Consider the following 21278-nt stretch of genomic DNA (forward strand, 5'->3'; position numbering starts at 1 on the left):
AGCTTTCTTTAGCATCTTCGCTTTGTGGTGTTCAAAGGGCAGTAGAGTGGAGTATCTGGTATACCTGCTACCTCACAGATCCAGGAAACTAATCTCGGTTTCTCTCTGTATGTCGTCTGAGTGATCTCACTATGATTGTGTGTGCTTCCTCTGGGCTCCCTAGTTTCTTCCCTCATCCCAAAAACAATGTGGGTTGGTAGATTAATTGGTCACTGTAAATTGTCCTTTGCAGGCAAGTGAGTAGTAGATTCCAGGTGCAGATGATAAGAACATTATGAGGATTAATCAGGATCAGTGTTCATAGGTGTTTGGTAAACAGCAATGAGTGAAAGTCTTGCTTGTGCTTTGTGGAACTCTATTACTTTTAGGTTGACATGACTTGAGTAATCTCATCAAGTCAGAGTCAAAGTAAACTTTTTATTGAAATATGAATATGTCATCATATACTACCTTGAGATTCATCAAAGATTTATTAAAAGCTTACGTGTGGTATCTCTGAGGTGGCAGACTCCAAAACTATAGAAACAACCAACTTCCCCAAGGGATCTCCAGACTGTAGTGATGCACTTGAATTGATTTATTTACATAGAAGGTGTAAAGAAGAAAAGCTTTGTTTGTTAAAATTGCACTGTTGAAAAATTAGCCTAGAAGCACATAAAGCATTGCATGGGAAGTAATTTCTTCAATAAACAAGGACAGTAACCTTAAAGTGGATTTGGTAAGACTCTGCTAAAATTGGCTTGGGGTTTGTAAAAGGTAGACTTGGGCCATCGCATCAAGACATAGTAAAAGTCTAAACTTTTGATTAATCAGAATGCCATATTTCTAACAAACAGTGCTAATTAGAGTGAATACTGTCAAATATCCATATAAAAATAAAAACAACCTTAAAACTCACACAAAATGCTGGAGGAGATCAGCAGGTCAGGCAGCATCTATGGAGAGGAATAAAGAATCAATATTTTGGGCCGAGACCCTTCCTGATGAACTCTCGGCCTGAAATGTCAACTCTTTATTCCTCTCCATAGATGCTGCCTAACCTGTTGAGTTCCTCCAGCATTTTGTATGTTACTCTGGGTTTGCAGCTTTTGCTTGAGTTTAAATGAATTAGGCTATTAGCACAGAAACATTGCAAGGGTAATCCACTTAATGGCCTATTATAAACACAGAAGATTCTGTAGATGCTGGAAATCCAGAGCAACACATACAAAATGCTGGAGGAACTCAGCAGGCCAGGCAGCATCTATGGAAATGAATCAACAGTCGACATTTCAGATTGAGACCCTTCATCAGGACTGGAAAGGAAGGGGGAAGATGTCAGAATAAGAAGGTGGAGGGAGAGGAAGGAAAATAAGCTAGAAGGTGATACTGCCTGCTATTCACTTCCAATTGGTGTAGAACAACATTATGGAAGCATAATGGTTAAGAAGCCTGGCCAGCCAAATTGCGGAGATGAGTTTGAGTCCAACCATGATAGCTGGGGAAATTTAAATTCAGGTAACTGAACACATCTGGAATTAAATGTGAGCATCCATAATAGCCACTGTTAAAGTACTGGATTGTTTACTAAAAGCTCATGTTGTCAGATGTGATTCCAGACCACTGCAGTAGTTGACTCTGAAATAAACCAGCAAAAACCACCCTGTGCCAGGGACATATAAGGAAGGACATTAAGTGCTGACTTTGGAAATAATGTGGACAAATGTTTAAAAATAAGGACAGCTTTAGTGATGTTGACAATTAATGTGTGACTGCACAGCATTAGTTTCCATTCCTCACTGTTCGGTGTATTTCAAACCTGTGCATCCATTAAGATACGTTCAATTGAAAAAAAATGCCTAAAGGTAATGACCATGACCACTCTGGAAAGGACTGTTATTAGAGCTGCTTTAAGGAATGAGGTATTCACAGATATAGCTTTTCTCATTACGGCACACTTCATCCGACCATTTGCCTTGGCCGCCAATGGATGCTGCCGCACAGTTCTCCCGGGACCCTCCACGTGGCTCGTTACGGTCCCAGTTAAAGTAGTTAATCGCCATTCCATTCACGTCGACAAACTTGCCCTCGGAAGTCATGTCGTTGACTCCAATCCAGAAGTCTCTCGCCCCGGTCAGGCTCTTCTTGGCATAGCTGCGGAGAGAGTTGTTCTCGTCACTGTTGCGGGGGATGCTCAAGGTTCCTCCTTGGGCGATGCAGTCTTCGTTGGCGGCATGGAAGCTCTTAGTGCCTTTGGACGCCAGGTAACACTTTTTGTGAACTTTTGTCCCTTTCAAGCAGACTGTGAGGAGAGAAAATGATTTTTATGTTATCCTTTTCAACATTTCAAAGGAAAATTATTATCAAAGTATAGATACTGTATGTCACCATATACTACACTGTAGTATATGATGTACTATACTATACCATATACTTTCACAGTAGAACAAAGAAATACAATAGAATCAAGGAAAAACTCCACACAAACCAATGTAGAAAAGAAGACAAACAGACTGTATTCACAAAAGACAGTATCCCGGGAGCGGGGTGAGGAGTTCTCCTCAGGTGGAAGCAGTGTCCTGGGAGTGCAGAGAGGACCTCTCCTCATATAGAGGCAGTGTCCTGGGAGTGAACTGAGGACCTCTCCTCATATAGACGCAGTGTCCTCGGAGTGCAGAGAGGACCTCTCCTCATATAGAGGCAGTGTCCTGGGAGTGAACTGAGGACCTCTCCTCATATAGACGCAGTGTCCTCGGAGTGCAGAGAGGACCTCTCCTCATATAGAGGCAGTGTCCTGGGAGTGCACTGAGGACCTCTCCTCATACAGAGGCAGTGTCCTGGGAGTGCAGAGAGGACCTCTCCTCATATAGAGGCAGTGTCCTGGGAGTGCACTGAGGACCTCTCCTCATACAGAGGCAGTGTCCTGGGAGTGCAGAGAGGACCTCTCCACATATAGAGGCAGTGTCCTGGGAGTGCAGAGAGGTCCTCTCCTCATACAGAGGCAGTGTCCTGGGAGTGCAGAGAGGTCCTCTCCTCATATAGAGGCAGTGTCCTGGGAGTGCAGAGAGGACCTCTCCTCATATAGAGGCAGTGTCCTGGGAGTGCAGAGTGGACGTCTCCTCATATAGAGGCAGTGTCCTCGGAGTGCAGAGAGGACCTCTCCTCATATAGAGGCAGTGTCCTGGGAGTGCAGAGAGGACCTCTCCTCATATAGAGGCAGTGTCCTGGGAGTGCAGAGAGGACCTCTCCTCATATAGAGGCAGTGTCCTGGGAGTGCAGAGAGGACCTCTCCTCATATAGAGGCAGTGTCCTGGGAGTGCAGAGAGGACCTCTCCTCATACAGAGGCAGTGTCCTGGGAGTGCACTGACCACTCCTCATACAGAGGCAGTGTCCTGGGAGTGCAGAGAGGACCTCTCCTCATATAGACGCAGTGTCCTGGGAGTGCAGAGAGGACCTCTCCTCATACAGAGGCAGTGTCCTGGGAGTGCACTGACCTCTCCTCATACAGAGGCAGTGTCCTGGGAGTGCAGAGAGGACCTCTCCTCATATAGAGGCAGTGTCATGGGAGTGCAGAGAGGACCTCTCCTCATATAGAGGCAGTGTCCTGGGAGTGCAGAGAGGACCTCTCCTCATACAGAGGCAGTGTCCTGGGAGTGCAGAGAGGACCTCTCCTCATACAGAGGCAGTGTCCTGGGAGTGCAGAGAGGACCTCTCCTCATATAGAGGCAGAGTCCTGGGAGTGCAGAGAGGACCTCTCCTCATATAGAGGCAGTGTCCTGGGAGTGCAGAGAGGACCTCTCCTCATATAGAGGCAGTGTCCTGGGAGTGCAGAGAGGACCTCTCCTCATACAGAGGCAGTGTCCTGGGAGTGCACTGAGGACCTCTCCTCATACAGAGGCAGTGTCCTGGGAGTGCAGAGAGGTCCTCTCCTCATACAGAGGCAGTGTCCTGGGAGTGCAGAGAGGACCTCTCCTCATATAGAGGCAGTGTTCTGGGAGTGCAGAGAGGTCCTCTGCTCATACAGAGGCAGTGTCCTGGGAGTGCAGAGAGGACCTCTCCTCATACAGAGGCAGTGTCCTGGGAGTGCAGAGAGGACCTCTCCTCATACAGAGGCAGTGTCCTGGGAGTGCACTGAGGACCTCTCCTCATACAGAGGCAGTGTCCTGGGAGTGCAGAGAGGACCTCTCCTCATACAGAGGCAGTGTCCTGGGAGTGCACTGACCTCTCCTCATACAGAGGCAGTGTCCTGGGAGTGCACTGAGGACCTCTCCTCATACAGAGGCAGTGTCCTGGGAGTGCACTGAGGACCTCTCCTCATACAGAGGCAGTGTCCTGGGAGTGCAGAGAGGACCTCTCCTCATATAGAGGCAGTGTCCTGGGAGTGCAGAGAGGACCTCTCCTCATATAGAGGCAGTGTCCTGGGAGTGCAGAGTGGACCTCTCCTCATATAGAGGCAGTGTCCTGGGAGTGCAGAGAGGACCTCTCCTCATATAGAGGCAGTGTCCTGGGAGTGCAGAGAGGACCTCTCCTCATACAGAGGCAGTGTCCTGGGAGTGCAGAGAGGACCTCTCCTCATATAGAGGCAGTGTCCTGGGAGTGCAGAGAGGACCTCCCCTCATATAGAGGCAGTGTCCTGGGAGTGCACTGAGGACCTCTCCTCATACAGAGGCAGTGTCCTGGGAGTGCAGAGAGGACCTCTCCTCATACAGAGGCAGTGTCCTGGGAGTGCACTGACCTCTCCTCATACAGAGGCAGTGTCCTGGGAGTGCACTGACCTCTCCTCATGCAGAGGCAGTGTCCTGGGAGTGCAGAGTGGACGTCTCCTCATACAGTGGCAGTGTCCTGGGAGTGCAGAGAGGACCTCTCCTCATACAGAGGCAGTGTCCTAGGAGTGCAGAGAGGACCTCTCTTCATATAGAGGCAGTGTCCTGGGAGTGCAGAGAGGACCTCTCCTCATACAGAGGCAGTGTCCTGGGAGTGCAGAGAGGACCTCTCCTCATATAGAGGCAGTGTCCTGGGAGTGCACTGAGGACCTCTCCTCATACAGAGGCAGTGTCCTGGGAGTGCAGAGAGGACCTCTCCTCATACAGAGGCAGTGTCCTGGGAGTGCACTGACCTCTCCTCATACAGAGGCAGTGTCCTGGGAGTGCAGAGAGGACCTCTCCTCATACAGAGGCAGTGTCCTGGGAGTGCACTGACCTCTCCTCATACAGAGGCAGTGTCCTGGGAGTGCAGAGAGGACCTCTCCTCATACAGAGGCAGTGTCCTGGGAGTGCAGAGAGGACCTCTCCTCATATAGAGGCAGTGTCCTGGGAGTGCAGAGAGGACCTCTCCTCATACAGAGGCAGTGTCCTGGGAGTGCAGTGAGGACCTCTCCTCATATAGAGGCAGTGTCCTGGGAGTGCACTGACCTCTCCTCATACAGAGGCAGTGTCCTGGGAGTGCAGAGAGGTCCTCTCCTCATACAGAGGCAGTGTCCTGGGAGTGCAGAGAGGTCCTCTCCTGATATAGAGGCAGTGTCCTGGGCGTGCAGAGAGGACCTCTCCTCATATAGAGGCAGTGTCCTGGGAGTGCAGAGAGGTCCTCTCCTGATATAGAGGCAGTGTCCTGGGAGTGCAGAGAGGACCTCTCCTCATATAGAGGCAGTGTCCTGGGAGTGCAGAGAGGACCTCTCCTCATATAGAGGCAGTGTCCTGGGAGTGCAGAGAGGACCTCTCCTCATACAGAGGCAGTGTCCTGGGAGTGCAGAGAGGACCTCTCCTCATATAGAGGCAGTGTCCTGGGAGTGCAGAGAGGACCTCTCCTCATATAGAGGCAGTGTCCTGGGAGTGCAGAGAGGACCTCTCCTCATATAGAGGCAGTGTCCTGGGAGTGCAGAGAGGACCTCTCCTCATATAGACGCAGTGTCCTGGGAGTGCAGAGAGGACCTCTCCTCATATAGAGGCAGTGTCCTGGGAGTGCAGAGAGGACCTCTCCTCATACAGAGGCAGTGTCCTGGGAGTGCAGAGAGGACCTCTCCTCATATAGAGGCAGTGTCCTGGGAGTGCAGAGTGGACCTCTCCTCATATAGAGGCAGTGTCCTGGGAGTGCAGAGAGGACCTCTCCACATACAGAGGCAGTGTCCTGGGAGTGCACTGAGGTCCTCTCCTCATATAGAGGCAGTGTCCTGGGAGTGCAGAGAGGACCTCTCCTCATATAGAGGCAGTGTCCTGGGAGTGCACTGAGGTCCTCTCCTCATATAGAGGCAGTGTCCTGGGAGTTCAGAGTGGACCTCTCCTCATATAGAGGCAGTGTCCTGGGAGTGCAGAGAGGACCTCTCCTCATACAGAGGCAGTGTCCTGGGAGTGCAGAGAGGACCTCTCCTCATACAGAGGCAGTGTCCTGGGAGTGCACTGAGGACCTCTCCTCATACAGAGGCAGTGTCCTGGGAGTGCACTGACCTCTCCTCATACAGAGGCAGTGTTCTGGGAGTGCACTGAGGACCTCTCCTCATATGGAGGCAGTGTCCTGGGAGTGCACTGACCTCTCCTCATACAGAGGCAGTGTCCTGGGAGTGCAGAGAGGATCTCTCCTCATATAGAGGCAGTGTCCTGGGAACCCATTGGGAACCCATCTAGTCCATAAACCTTTATAAGTTAGCTTTATTTGTCACATGCACATCAAAACATTGAAACGTATTGTGAAATGCATCAGATACAGTTAAGGTCAATGCAGCAGTTAAGCATTATGCTGGAGGCAGCCCACAACTGTTGCCACACTTCCAGTGCTAACATAGCATGCCCACAACTTACCAACCTTAACCGTGTGTCTTTGGATTGTGGAGGGAAACCAAAGCACCCAGAGGAAACCCTTACAGGCAGCCAAGGGGAGAATGCACAAACGGCGGGAATTGAAGCCGGATTTCTGGCGCTGTGAAATGTTGCGCTAACTGCTACACTACTGTGGCACCCATAGGTGGAACAGCAACAGACTGGTACTGGGATTGACACTGACCCTGCCATTATGCCATCCTCCCCCCAGAGCATGACTCACCAGTCTGCAGTGCTTGTGTTTCCTTAAGCAAGTTTACTTCCCGCCACAGCTTGTCAATCTCATTTCTCAAATTGTCTTTACCTGTGGTTTAACCAGAAAAAAATCATTATACATTTAACATGTTTGCCTATAAACTTGCAAAGAATAATTATCCAGAACTGAAGAAAGGAATCATTGCATCTTCCCAAAGCATCAAGAGCAACACGATACTCAGTCACCCACACTGCAATTAGAGATGAACTTGTAATTGGAATTGCAGTTGGTTTATTATTATCACATTGCCCAAGATACTTGTCTTGCATACTGCTCATACAGGTTAAATCATTACACAGGGCATTGAGATAGAGCAAGGTAAAACAATAACAATGCAGAATAAAGTGTAATAGCTACGGAAAAAGTCCAGGCCACATAAACGATAAAGAGCCAGTGTAATGAGCTCTTCCAGCCTGTGTGGGGAGGCAGAGAGCATTGGACACCAAGGTTTTTTTAAATTTATTATGAAACAGTGTGGAATAGGCCTTTTTGACCCTTCAAACCACACTGCCCAACAACCTTGATTTAACCCCAGCCTAATCACAGGACAATTTACAGAGACTAATTAGCCTTCCAGCCAGTAGGTCTTTGGATTGTGGGAAGAAACCAGAGCACCCAGAGGAAATCCACGTGGTCACGGGGAGAATGTACAAACTCCTAACAGGCAGCAGGAGGAATTGAACCCAAGTCACTATTGTGCTAACCGTTACACTATTGTGCTACCCTTTGTAGAGCACCTGAATTGGTTAATTGTTGTTTAACTGATATTGTTAGTTGTTTAACCTTATTAAGATTATTTTTATAGGCTCGGGGATTCTGTACTATTCTGTCACCTGCACTATTTAAGCAGACGTTCTGTAGGAATTCCCAAGTCTGAATCCTGTTTGGCGTCTCTACATGGGAATCTGCCTTTTCTCTGCACTTGAGTTCCATCGTTGCCAGTGCTCACCGACAGCAAAATCATGATGAAGTGAAGTGTGGAGTTAAGGTTCCATCTTACCTGCCTCGGGAACCATTCAAAAGTCTTATAACAGCAGAAGCTGTCCTTGAACCTGGTGGTACTGACAAGGAAATGATGGAATCTAGATGAAGGGTCTCTATCCTCCCCCACAGATGATGTTCGACCTGCTTAGTTCCATTGGCGGCTTGTATGTTGCTCCAGATTTCAGCATATGCAGTCACTTATCCCCCTCCTTCTCGAAGATGTGCTCAAATCTCCCCCTCTGGCAATAAAACATCCCCTGAGTTCCCAATAAGTCTACAACTGTCAGGAGCGGGGCCGGATGGACCCAAACGCAGGACGCAGACACTGAAGTACTAGGGACCCTGACAACAATTCTGAAGTTGTGATGACCTCCCCCTCACCTGGCCAAACCCTCTTCAGCCTGAATTTGACGAACCACCTCCAGGTGTGGGGACCTTTTCTGGAATATTTTTATAACTTTTCCTTAGATTAAGTTTTTATTTCAGACCCTTACTTTCAGCTTTTTTTTCTTGGTGGTAGGCATTATTATCTTTTGTTCTTATTTTCATGTACAGTTTTGGGGGTTTGAATGTTCTGATTTATATTTCCTACATTTTGCAGTGGTTGGTCTGGAATTTTTTTCTCTTGCGGGGGGGGTGGGTACTAAATTTACACAACTTCAGTTTGGGTGCTTTTCTATCATTATTTTGAATCATGTTATCATTGTATGTTTATCTTGCACTGTATTAATCTCTTATTTTGTTCTTGGGGTTTTTTTTTGTTGTAGTATTGTAAAAATGCTTAAAAAATCAATAAAACAAAAGATCTACTGACCCTAACCAAGCCCAACTGCAAACCTGCGCATTACCTCTCTGAAGTTCCACACAAACTACACTGGCAGGAAGTATCTCCAGAGGAACTCAATGGATCAGGCAGCTTCTATGGAGGGAAGGGGACAGTCAATACTTCGGGTTGAGACCTTTCATCTGGACCAGATGAAAGGTTTTGACCTGAAATGTCAGCTGTTGATTATCTCCCACAGATGCTGCCTGTCCTGCTGAGTTCTTCCCGCTCTTTGTGTATTCCTTCAGTTTCCAGTCTCTTGTGTGAGGCTTTAACAATGCTTTTATGGATTAGAGTGTACTATCGTTATTTTTCTCATAGTTTAACATTTCCTATTTTTCAATGTGTGCAATTGTTCAGTGAATTTTCCTGTAAGTGTAGTTTAGCTGATGCACTGTTTATTTAGAAGCTTCAATTGTCTGCAGCAGATGTCACACTACTTGAACTTATTTCACAGGCTGCATTTTATCATTGGACTGTGCTTTACCTCTCTAGTAAGCTAGCTTTTGATATAAGACGAGCACAATTTCATTTCCTTTGTTCTTTATTCTTCTTCACTTTCTCGTTCTCTCGTACAGAAGAGTGAGTTGGTTACCATTGTTTCTTATTGTTATAAACATCCAATAAAGTTCAGTTAATTTATTATCAAAGTTCATTTGTATCACCAGACACAACCCTGAGATTCATTTTCTAGTGGGTGCACTCAGTAATCCATAATAGAATAATAACCATTATAGAATCAGTGGAATTCCACAACAACATGCAAATTTCAAACAGTGCACCAATTGTGCCAACACAAAAAGAAATAAATAATAATAACAACAAGTAAATAAGCAATAAACATCAAGAACTTGAGATGAAGAGTCCTTGAAAGTGAGTCCATAGGTTGCGGGAATATTTCAGTGATAGGGCAACTGAAATTGAGTGGAGTTATCCCCTTTGTTTCAAGAGACTGATGGTTGAGGGGTAATAACTGTTCCTGAACCTGGTGGTGTGAGTACTGAGGCTCCTGTAACTTTTTCCTGATGGCTGCAGCGATCATAACCACAAATTTCTGAAGAATCTCTGAATCATGAAATCAACAGGACCTAACAGCATAGACATGGGTCTAATGCACAACAGAATTTTGCAATGTTGGTCAATGCATAAAACATGCACTGGCTACCACGCATTGTAGCACCAGTGTAGAATAATTTCTCATCCTGTAAGTTATGCAGTTCATGCATTAGTCCACAAGGTGGAGCTTTCTTACTACAAGTAAATGCAGCATTTTCTCTCAATGTGGCAAGCAGATGGATTAAGACAACACTCACTATTCATAGTCATAAGCATGAATATAGCTCTTTGTAAGCTTGAAGATCATGTTGTCCTTGATAAGGCTCCGTATTGTCTTCCTTCTGCAACACTGTGTCAAATTCAGATCGGAACAAAAACATTTAAAAATGCATATGCTAGAAAACTGCAATTAAAAACAAGAGGAAGTACTGTTTGAGCAGACCTTCTGATGGGGCTTCAAATTGAAATGCTGCCTCTGATTCCCTCTGCACAGGTGTGTTCTCTTATAAAGCTGCAATATTACCTCATGTCTCTTGAACTCAATCCTCCAATTGATGATGGCCAACATACCATACTGCTCCTTTACCACCCTGTCAACTTTGAGGGATCTGTGGATGTGGACCACAAGATCCCTCTGTTCCAATACAATGCTGAGCAGTCTGCCATTAACCCTGTACTCTGCCTTCAAATTCAACTTTTCAAAGTGGATCACTTCACACTTTTCTGTATTGCCACTTCTCAGTCTAGATCTGCATCCTATCAATGTCTGGTTGTAACTTTACTTTTCTTTTTCAATCTTTTTATTGAGTTTCATATATAAAAAAAAACATAACATAATAATGAATAGGTTATAAGTGCAATAGACTTGAAATTAAATTAATAATAAGATAACAATACCCTATTAAAATATCAACAGACAAAAAATAGTACATTAATCAATCAAGCCTATAATAATTATATATGAAAAAATAAGAATAATCATCAAAAGAAAAAAAAATTTAAAAATACAAGAAAAAATATATATTGAGAAAAAAAACACTAAACTAAACTAACATGGGCAATAATAACAGTTTATATGTATATGATAGTGTCAAAAACTCCAGAACTCCATACCTGAACAAGAATAAACAGAGAGAAGGTCTGGAAAAGGCCAAATTCATTCATACGAAAATGTCGAATGAACGGTCCCCAAGTTTCTTCGAATTTAATTGATGAGTCAAAAATAGTGCTTCTAATTTTTTCCAAGCTCAGATAAGAAATAGTTTGAGAGAACCACTGAAACGTGGTAGGAGGATTTACTTCTTTCCAATTTTGTAATATAGACCTTCTGGCCATTAATGTTACAAAAGCAATCATTCGTCTAATTGAAGGGGAAAACTGATTACCATCCTCATTTGGTATACCAAAAATTGCAGTAATAAAATGAGGTTGTAAATCGATATTCCAAATTGAGGAAATGGTAGCAAATATGTCCTTCCAATAGTTATATAAGGTGGGACATGACCAAAACATGTGGGTCAATGAAGCCACATCTGAATGACATCTGTCACATTGAGGGTTAATATGAGAATAGAATCGAGCAAGCTTATCTTTAGACATATGAGCTCTATGTACAATTTTAAATTGTATTAAAGCATGTTTAGCACATATAGAAGAAGAATTAACCATTTGTAAAATTTTTTCCCATTTTCGGTTGTAACTTATGGCAGCCATCTACACTATCCAGAACACCACTAACCTTTGTGTAATATGCAAACTTATCAACCCACCCTTTCATTCCTTCATCTAAGTCATTTATAAAAGTCACAAAGAGAAGGGGTGTCAGAACAGATCCCTGTGGACCACCACTGGTCATTGACAGCCTGTCAGAATACACTCCATCTACTATCACTCAGTGCCTTTTGTGGACAAGCCCATTTCAAATCCACACAGCCAAGTTTCCCTGGATGCCATACCTCCTGACTTTCTGAATGAGCTTATCATATACACCATATCCATAAAACCACAATAAGATCATAAATCAATGGAGCAGAATTGGGTCACTTGGCCCATCGAGGCTGCTCTGCAATTTCATCGTGGCTGATTAATTATCCATTTCAACCCAGTTCTCCAGCCTTCTCCCCATAACCTTTGACACGGACAAATCAACAAATCCTGCTTGGCCTGTATATGACATCCTACTCAGAGCAAAGTGGCTGAATTTTTATTAACCTCTCAACCTCTTTAGATATACTCAGTGACCTGGCTTCCACTGCTGTCCATGGCAATGAATTCCACAGACTCACCATTCTCTGGCTAAAAAACATCTTTCTCATATCCGTTCTGAATGGACATTCACCTGTTCAGAGCTGTGCTGTTTGCTCCTAGACTCTCATTATAGGAACATCTTCTCCATAGCCACTCTATCTAGGCCTTTCAATACTCACTGCTCTACCTTCATCAGTTTGTTTTGTCATTTCCTTGAGATCAATAAGGCTCACAAGCCATGGCCTGTCCCTTACAAAACCATGCTGACAATCGCTGAGCAAGCTATGCTTCTGCAAACATACATAAATCCTGTCTCTAAGAATCCTCCCCAATAGCTTACCCATCACTGATGTAAGACTCACTGGTCTATAATTCCCAGGATTATCCCTATTACCTTCTTGGACAAAGGAATGACATTTGGTGAATAGATCCGCCTGTTTTCTGGTACTATTCCTGTGGCCAGTGATGGTGCAAAGATCATTGCCAGCAGTGCAGGACTCTCTTCTGTCACTTCCCATAGTAACCTGGGATACTTCTTGTCCAGCATCAGAGGCTTATCTATCCTGAAGCTTTTACGAAAGTTCCAAAATATCCTCTTTCTTAACCTTGACATGTTCTAGCACATTATCCTGTTCTCAGTGTGGTTATAAACTGCTAGCAATTCCACGTTCATGCTCTGACCTATAATGCAACCACAATGCTTGACTGAAAGTTAAAAACTTTAATGATCTTGTGGGATTCAGTGGTACATAGTGCTCGGTGTCCGTGTGGATTCAGACTCGCAGTCCCACTGACACCATGCACCCATGCATCAAGCACCCCTGTCTATGAAATCCTACCCTAATTCCATTTTATTCTTCCACAGTGCTTTCACTAATTGGTCTCATAGGATGAAGGTCGAGGTCGGGCAGCACATTCATGAAATATGAATCAGAATCAAGTTTATTATCACCAGTATATGGTGTGGAATTTGTTGTCTCTGTAGTAGCAGTACAATGCAATACATTATATGAGAGGGAAAAACCATGAATTACAGTAAGTATATCCAGTATGTATCTTAATCAGTTAAATTAAATAAGTAGTGCAAAAATAGAAGTAAAAAAGTAGCAAGGTAATGTTCATGGGTTCAAGGTCCATTCAGAAATCACAGAGCAGAGGGGAAGAAGCCATTCTTGAATCATTGAGTATGTGTCTTCACTGGGTTGAAATATTGTTTGTTTTAGGAACACATTAGACTAACTTGACATGCTGTCCAGCTGAAGGAGTGCCGTACTGCCAATGGAAATATGACCCAGGCCCCACCTGCTCACTTGGTTCTTTGATGCTATCTTGAGGAAAAGCAAGGCAGTTTGTCCAAGATGTCCCATGAAATGTTTATCTCATTATAATTACCTCCTCAAAAAGGCAACATCTATCGTCAAAGCAACACATGCAAAATGCTGCAGGAACTCAACAGGTCAGGCAGCATCTATGGAAATGAATAAACGTTTGATGTTTCAGGCTGAGACCCTTCTTCAGGACTCATCAAAGATCCCAACCATCCAGATCATGCCCCCATGTCATCTTCTCACACCTACCATTGGCCAGGAGGTACAGAAGCAGGAAGACCCACGCCACCATGTTCAAGAACAGTTCCTTTCCTTCAGCCATTCATGTCTTAGGTCAACCAGCAAAATTGTAATCACCACTCCAGATCAAAACTCTAATGACCACTCTGATCACTTTGAAATAAAATGGGCTTTTCCCCCCCCCCCGTTCCAATTGTGTTCTTGTTGCAACAACTGTGTATAATTTATATTTAATATATGCTTAATGATATGTTTAACTGTCAGCATTTTACTTTGGTGCTGGAATGGGTGATGAGGCTTACAGGCTGTTCGCAGCTAGGTTGTGTTGGTTGTTAATGGGAACGATGCATATGACTCTATGTTTCAATGTGCATGTGATAAATAAATAAATCTGTATCTTTTCTTGGGAATACTACTTATATAATGCTATGTTCCTGTGATGCTGCTTCAATTAAGTTGTTCATTGCAATTATATATGCATGTACTTGTGCACATGACAATACACTCCACTTTAATTATGCCACATAAAGGCAGATTACCAAGTCATCACATTGATAATATGAAAATTGTAGTACTTATATTGATTATCAAGTTTTAAGTGGATGACTACACTTCAAAACTACTGCACTGAAAGGTACATCAGATTATTAAGTCAAGTCAGGTTAAGGCCAAGTTCATTCTCATTTAACCAAATAGATGCATACTGTCAAATGAAACAACTTCCCTCCAGACCAAGGTGCACAACAAAGTACATTTATTATCAAGGTATGCATGCCGTATACAACCCTGAGATTCATCTTCCCACAGACAACCACTAAACAAAGAAACATCATGGAACCCATTCAAAGAAAACATCAAACACCCAACGTGCAAAAAAAAAGAACAAATCGAGCAAACGACAAAAAAAAATGACGGAGAACACAGAATATAAAACATTAGATCACAGAGTCATTGAAATGGTCTAGGAATGTACAGTTCAGTTCAACTTAGTGTTGTGTCATTTGTCTGCAGAGCCATTTCACCCTGATCAAAATTGCACAAAGTAGCAATAAAAATACATACAGCATGAATACAGTACAGAACAAATAAGGTACCATAAATAAACTAATAAATAATAATATGCATTTATGCCCAAGTTGGAAAGTAAACAGTATAACACTACTGGCACTTCATGCGTGATGAGACCTGGGTGGTGGTAGGGAGTTCAGTAGTTTCACAGCCTGGGTGAAGAAGCTGTTTCCCATCATAACAGTACTTGTCCTAATGCTATGGTATCTCCTACAGTGCTTTTATGGAATCTCAGGTTTTCCACGTTAGGTTTGTGACTACACATCAAGTCTAATGCAGTGAGAGACACATCAGATTATCCTTAATGTAGTGGCACTGTAGAAATAAACAAAATACTACAAATTCAGTTCATTGGCTCATTGGTGAGACCGATGGCTATGGGGCTGCTTGGCGCAGTTGCTTTGTGTGACCATGACTTTGCCCGTTATAGCCACAGAAGTGGAGGCACTGGAAGCAGTGTGGTACAGAACAGAAACACTGGGGGCATGCTGGGTTGGTGGCTGCACCCAGCAGGCCAGCTCTCCCATTGGGCTACTCTCCAGTGTTTGCTTCCTGGAAGACAAGCTGGACCAGCCTTTGTCTAGGGCTGACCCAGTGCAAGATGAGGAACTGTTGTGTGCATGTTCTTGTGAAAACATGGCTTAGGACAACATCCTATGCACTATCAATTCTCAGGCCATGCCACTCCATGACTTGTGCTCATACTTTGTATCTGTATAGTGCTGTGCAAAAGTCTGAGGCACACGTAAAAAAATTCTGTAAAGCAAAGATGCTTTCAAAAATAATGAAATGAAAAGTTTCTTAATATCAGAAAATTTAATATAAAGAACAATAAACAGTAAAAAAAAACTAATTCTAATCAAAATTTGGTGTGACCACCCTTTTCCTTTAAAATTTCATCAATCTTCTTAGGTATACTGTCCTGCAGTTTTATACAAAAATCGGCTGGTAGGTTAGTCCAAGCATCCTGGATAACTTGCCATAGTTCTTCTACAGACGTTGGCTGTCTCATTTGCTTCTTCCTCTTCAGATAATCCCAGACAGCCTCGATGATATTGAGATCAGGGCTCTGTGCAGGCCGTACCATCTGAAACATTAGCTCTGTGCCAGAGGTTTGTGCATGTCAGGGAGCAGGAATGAGTGCTATTGCTATTACAAAGGAAAAGGTGCTAAGCAAACTCAAAGGTCTTAAGGTGGATAAGTCACCTGGACCAGACGGACTACATCCCAGAGTCCTGAGAGAGGTTGCTGAAGGGATACCGGATGATTTGGTCATGATCTTCCAAGAATCATTTGATCCTGGCATGGTCCCGGAGGACTGGAAGATTGCAAATATCACTCCACTCTTTAAGGGATGGAAGCAAAAGAAAGGAAGCTTAACCTCGGCAGTTGGTAAAGTGTTGGTGTCATTAAGGACGAGGTTCCCAGGTAATTGGAGACTAATGAGAAAATAAGTCAAAGTCAGCATAATTTCTGTAAAGGGAAATCTTGCCTGACAAATGTGCTGGAGTTCTTCTAACAGAGTGGACAAAGGAGAGGTAGTAGATGTCATTTACTTGGATTTTCACAAGGCGTTTAATAAGGTGCCACACTTGAATCTGCTTAACAAGATAAAATGCTATGGCATTACAGGAAAGATACTGGCATGGGTAGTGGAATGGCTGACAGGCAGGAGGCAATGAGTGGGAATAAAAGGGGCTTTTTCTGATTGGCTGTTGGTGACTAGTGGTGTTCCTTAGGGGTCAGTATTGGGACCGCACCTTTTTCACATTGTTTGCCAATGATTTAGATAACGGAATTAATTACTTTGAGGCAAAGTTTGCGGATGACATGAAGATAGGTGAAAGGGTAGATAGTGCTGAGGAAGCAATGCAATTGCGGCTGGACTTAGACAAATTGGAAGAATGGGCAAAAAAGTAGCAGATGGAGTACAGTGTTGGGAAATGTCTGATAATGCATTTTGGTAAATGGAACAATGGTGTGGACTGTTATCTAAATGGGGAGAAGATTCAAACATCGGAGTTGCAGATGGACTTAGAAGTGTTTGTGCAAGACTACCAGAAGGTTCATTTACAGGTTGAGACTGTGGTAAGGAAGGAAAATACAATGTTGGCATTCATTTCAAGGGGAATAGAATATAAAAGCAAGGAAATAATGCTGAGGCTTTATAAGACTCTAGACAGGATGCACTTGAGTATTGTCAACAGTTCTGGACCCCATATCTCAGAAAGGATGTGTTACAATTGGAGAGAGTCTAGAGGGGTTTCACAAGGGTGATTCTGGGAATGCACGGGTTAACATATAAGGAGCATTTGGCAGCTTTGGTCCTGTACTCACAAGAATTTGTGGGGATCTCATTGAACCTACCGAATGTTGAAAGGACTAAATAGGGTGGATGTGGAGAGGATGTTTGCTATGGTGGGGTATGCAGTTCTAAAGGATACAGCCTCAAATTTGAGGGGCGACCCTTTAGAACAAAGGTAAGGAGGAATTTTTTTTAGCCATATAATAGTGATTCTGTGGAATGCTCTGCCATAGACTGTGGTGCAGGTTAAGTCTGTGTGTATATTAAGAGAGAAATTGATCGTTTCCTGATCGGTCAGGGCATCAAAGGATATGGCAAGAAAGCTGCTGTATGGGGTTGAGCGGGATCCGGGATCAGCCATGATGGAATAGCAGAGCAGTCTCAATGGGCTGAATGGCCTAATTCTGCTTCTATGTCTTATGGTCCTATGATACCATATATAAAATCCAAGGTGCTTAAAATTTTTGCTCAGTACTGCATGTGCTTCCATAATAATATGTGTTATGCTGTGCTGTGTGTGACTGTATGTACTGTGCTTTGTACCCTGGCCCAGAGGAGCGCTGTTCTGTTTATCCATAAACATGGTGGCGCAGTGGTTAGCACAACGCTTCACAGTACTAGGGGCCCAGGTTCAATTCTTGCTGCTGCTGTAAGGAGTTTGACTGTTCTATCCATGACCGTGTGGGTTTGCTCTGATGTACCGGTTAGTAGGTTAATTGGTCATTGTAAATTGTCCTGTGATTAGTCTAGGATCACATCGGGGGATTGCTGAGCCCAGCGCGGCTCGAAGGGGCTATTCAGCACTGTCTCTTAATTAATAAATAAGTAAATGAGTATGGTAGAACAATGATTAAATTTGAAGATAAAGTTGAACTTGAAAACACTAAGAAGCAACCTTATTCTTATGCACTTCAGCCACCACATTCATAAATTGATACATTGTCAGAATTTGCTAATAAATTATGCAAATCCAGCTCTATGGAGAAACAATTAAGAGAAAGCAATGTACCCAGGTGGATAAAAATGCTTTAAAATGCAAGCTTTCATTCCTTCACTTTGCAGATTGAAAGCAGCAGCAAACAGAGGCTTTTGACAAACTTACGCAAGGACATTACAAATGAGCCCAAGTGTTAGGAAAAAATTAGTAAGGTCACAGTGGGAACTCTGCTACTGTCCAACCAAGATCTAAAAGTAATCAGTATTTAATAATAGGCCAAATGCTTTCATATGTTTTTTTTCCAAAAGTCCACTTTATTAGGTACACCTGTACGTTTCCTTGTTAATACAACTATCTAATCAGCCAATCATGTGACAGCAATTCAAGAGGTCAAGAGGTCCAGTTATTGTTCGGATCAAACAACAGAATGGGGAAGAAATGTGATCTAAGTGGCTTTGACCATGGAACGATTGTTGGTGCCAGATGGGGTGGTTTGAGTATCTCAGAATCTGCTGATCTGCTGGGATTTTCCAGCACAACAGTCACTAGAGTTTACAGAGAACGGTGCAAAAAAAAATCCAGTGAGCTGTAGTTCTGTGGATGAAAACATGAAGAAAGGTCAGAGGAGAATGGCCAGAATGGTTCAAGCAGACAGGAAGGCAACAGGAACTCAAATAACCACACGTTACAGCAGTGATGTGCAGAAGGTCATCTCTGAATGCACAACACATCGATGGCAGAAGACCACGAACATACACTCGGTGGTTACTCTAGTATGTATAGGAGGCACCTATTAAGGGAGCCACTATGTGTAATTGCATTGGTAAAAATTGAATATACTTTAGGAATGACATTAATCCAGCAGGTGAAAAACTGATAATTACCAGACAGAAACAGAATTAGGTGGAAAACAAGCCGTTTAAAATCCAGTCCCGCCAATCTCCTGCTAGTGGGTAGATCCCTTATGTTGCAAAGCTGCTGAAAATGATCCTTTTCCACTGCCTGAATACATGGGTCGGCTGTTTCAAACTGACAGAATATGAAACCACTTTGGTGATTTATGTGAATGCTGGCAATACTAACGTTAACACAAGAGGTTCTATAGATGCTGGAACTCCAGCGCAACACACACAAAATGCTGGAGGAACTCAGCAGGTCAGGCAATGAATAAATGAACAATAATATAAATCTGGAAATGAAGAAACAGGCAGCATTTCAGGCTGAGACCCTTCATCAGGCTGAGACCCTTCCTTAGGCTGATTCCCTCCTCAGGACAATGGCAACATTCATCCAACCAGGTTCTATCAATTCACTCATAGCATTTAAGGTGAGAAATGTTTCCAGTTTACTCAGGCTTAGAATAACATTGCAGCACTCTGGAGTGAAGAGAAACCATTCTAAAGTAAGTTGACTTGGAAGTTGAACTTACTGCCGACGTTTAAGCACATTCTGCTCAGGGAGGGGGGATATTCAAATATTCGGAGAGTCTTCTCGTGACGCCTAATTCAGGACTCTTTTGTCTCCACTCCCTGTACATTTTCTCTTTGTATAAGATGTTTATCTTGCAGATTTGAATAGACAAAGCTTTCTCTATACACACACACACGCACACACACACACACATGCTCACGCGCACACACATGCACACACAGACATACACGCTCACACACACACTCATTTCTCAGATGACTTCATGATAAGTGCCAATTATCCTCAATTCTAACCGCTTGACACCTTTCCAAACTCCACTGGCCCATCAGCATTTGCACCCCCATTACATAATCACGGTATACACAAGCATATGTATGTACACAACTCAGAACTGGATTCAATTGCACACATACTCGTGCTCACGCATCCATGTGCTCATACAAGCACATACATGCACAGGGGAGGGAACTTCCTCCCTTTCACACACACACACACATCTCTTAGAAGACTTCATGATGTGCACTGTTGTAGAGTGACTATTATCCTTAATGCTTGACATCTTTTCAAACACTACTGAGCCATCGACAACTATACCCCCAATCCATTAGCACAGTACACACAAACACATGCATGTATACACCACAGAATTGGTCTTACCAGCTCACTGTCATGCTGACACTCTTAGATGTTCACACAAACACCACACACACACACACACACACACACACACACACACACGCACGCACTCACACACACACACATGTGCACTCACACACGTATGCACACTCAGACACATACATGCACACCCACACATGCACAGTCTCATGCCCATTCACACATGGATGCACACACACGTGCGTACTCACTCTCTCTCACACACACACTGATGTAGAATGAGACCTTGATTACCTTTGCCAGCTTTGGATTTGGACCTGGATGACTGGGCTGTGACCACACACATCCCCGCAACACAGAAACAGGCAAACCAGAGGAGTTTTGTTCCTGCCATAGTGAAACCCCTAGTATCCAGCTGATGATCTGAAAGCAGGGAAGCTTCCTGGAGAAGCCAGCAGAAAAATCTAAACCAGGAGGCAGAGCTGACAGCCCTGGGAGGCACTGAATGTTTGCTCACTACTACTTATATTTATAAGGAAGTTATGACGTCATTGAAGTGCCTCAGATCAACACGGTTCTTTCACGTTTCACTCTGCTGAATCCCTTGTCTAATCTCACATTGAACTACCTTGAGTTTACTTTTAAATGGTGACGTTTAATATATTTTTAAGTATCTTTTCTCTTCTGCAAACCTTCTGCTTAATGCTCAGTTCTTTTCCATGTGCTTCCTCTGTTTCGATTTAGCTGCTGAATACCTTTGTTTAATAAAAGCGGACAGTAAAAGGCAGCTGCGATTCAGGGAGCGTTTTCACCTGAAGGTCATCAAGTTCATTTACCCCCTCCTGACCACCAGCTCGAGGCTGTCAAACCTCTGTGCCTTTGTGAGAAAGAAATACTAAGTTGAAAGCTTCTCCTGCCCTCTCTGGTGTACTTAACAACCAACGGCTAAACTTCAAAGAAGAGCATAGAAGACCCGCTGATCCTGATCCCTCAGGTAACATCAATATCAGGTTGGTATCATGTTGTGCTGTGCAAATTGCCTCCTATGTTCCTGCATTATAACTCTGAATGTTTGACAAAAATGGAGCTTATACTTGGGTTGTAGCATCCATTGATATTGGGAGTCATAGTATAAACATTATTTTACCATTTAATTGGGTACCTACATATCTAATAAAGTGTCTACTGAGTATGTTTAT

General features: G+C 43.7%; 1 protein-coding gene across 1 annotated transcript; it reads right to left on the reverse strand.

The window, feature by feature from the left end:
* Nucleotides 1-1225: 1225 nt before the first annotated feature.
* On the reverse strand, nt 1226-20522 carry clec3a (C-type lectin domain family 3, member A). The gene is made up of 3 exons (XM_059993498.1): nt 20374-20522; nt 7013-7093; nt 1226-2281 (listed from the first exon to the last, which is right to left on the reverse strand). The coding sequence occupies exons 1-3, from the start codon at nt 20471-20473 to the stop codon at nt 1890-1892; spliced, it is 573 nt and encodes a 190-aa protein (XP_059849481.1). The 5' UTR covers nt 20474-20522; the 3' UTR covers nt 1226-1889.
* Between the last annotated feature and the right edge of the window lie 756 nt (nt 20523-21278).

Source organism: Hypanus sabinus, chromosome 17 (genome assembly GCF_030144855.1).
Source record: "Hypanus sabinus isolate sHypSab1 chromosome 17, sHypSab1.hap1, whole genome shotgun sequence".
NCBI lineage: Eukaryota > Metazoa > Chordata > Chondrichthyes > Myliobatiformes > Dasyatidae > Hypanus > Hypanus sabinus.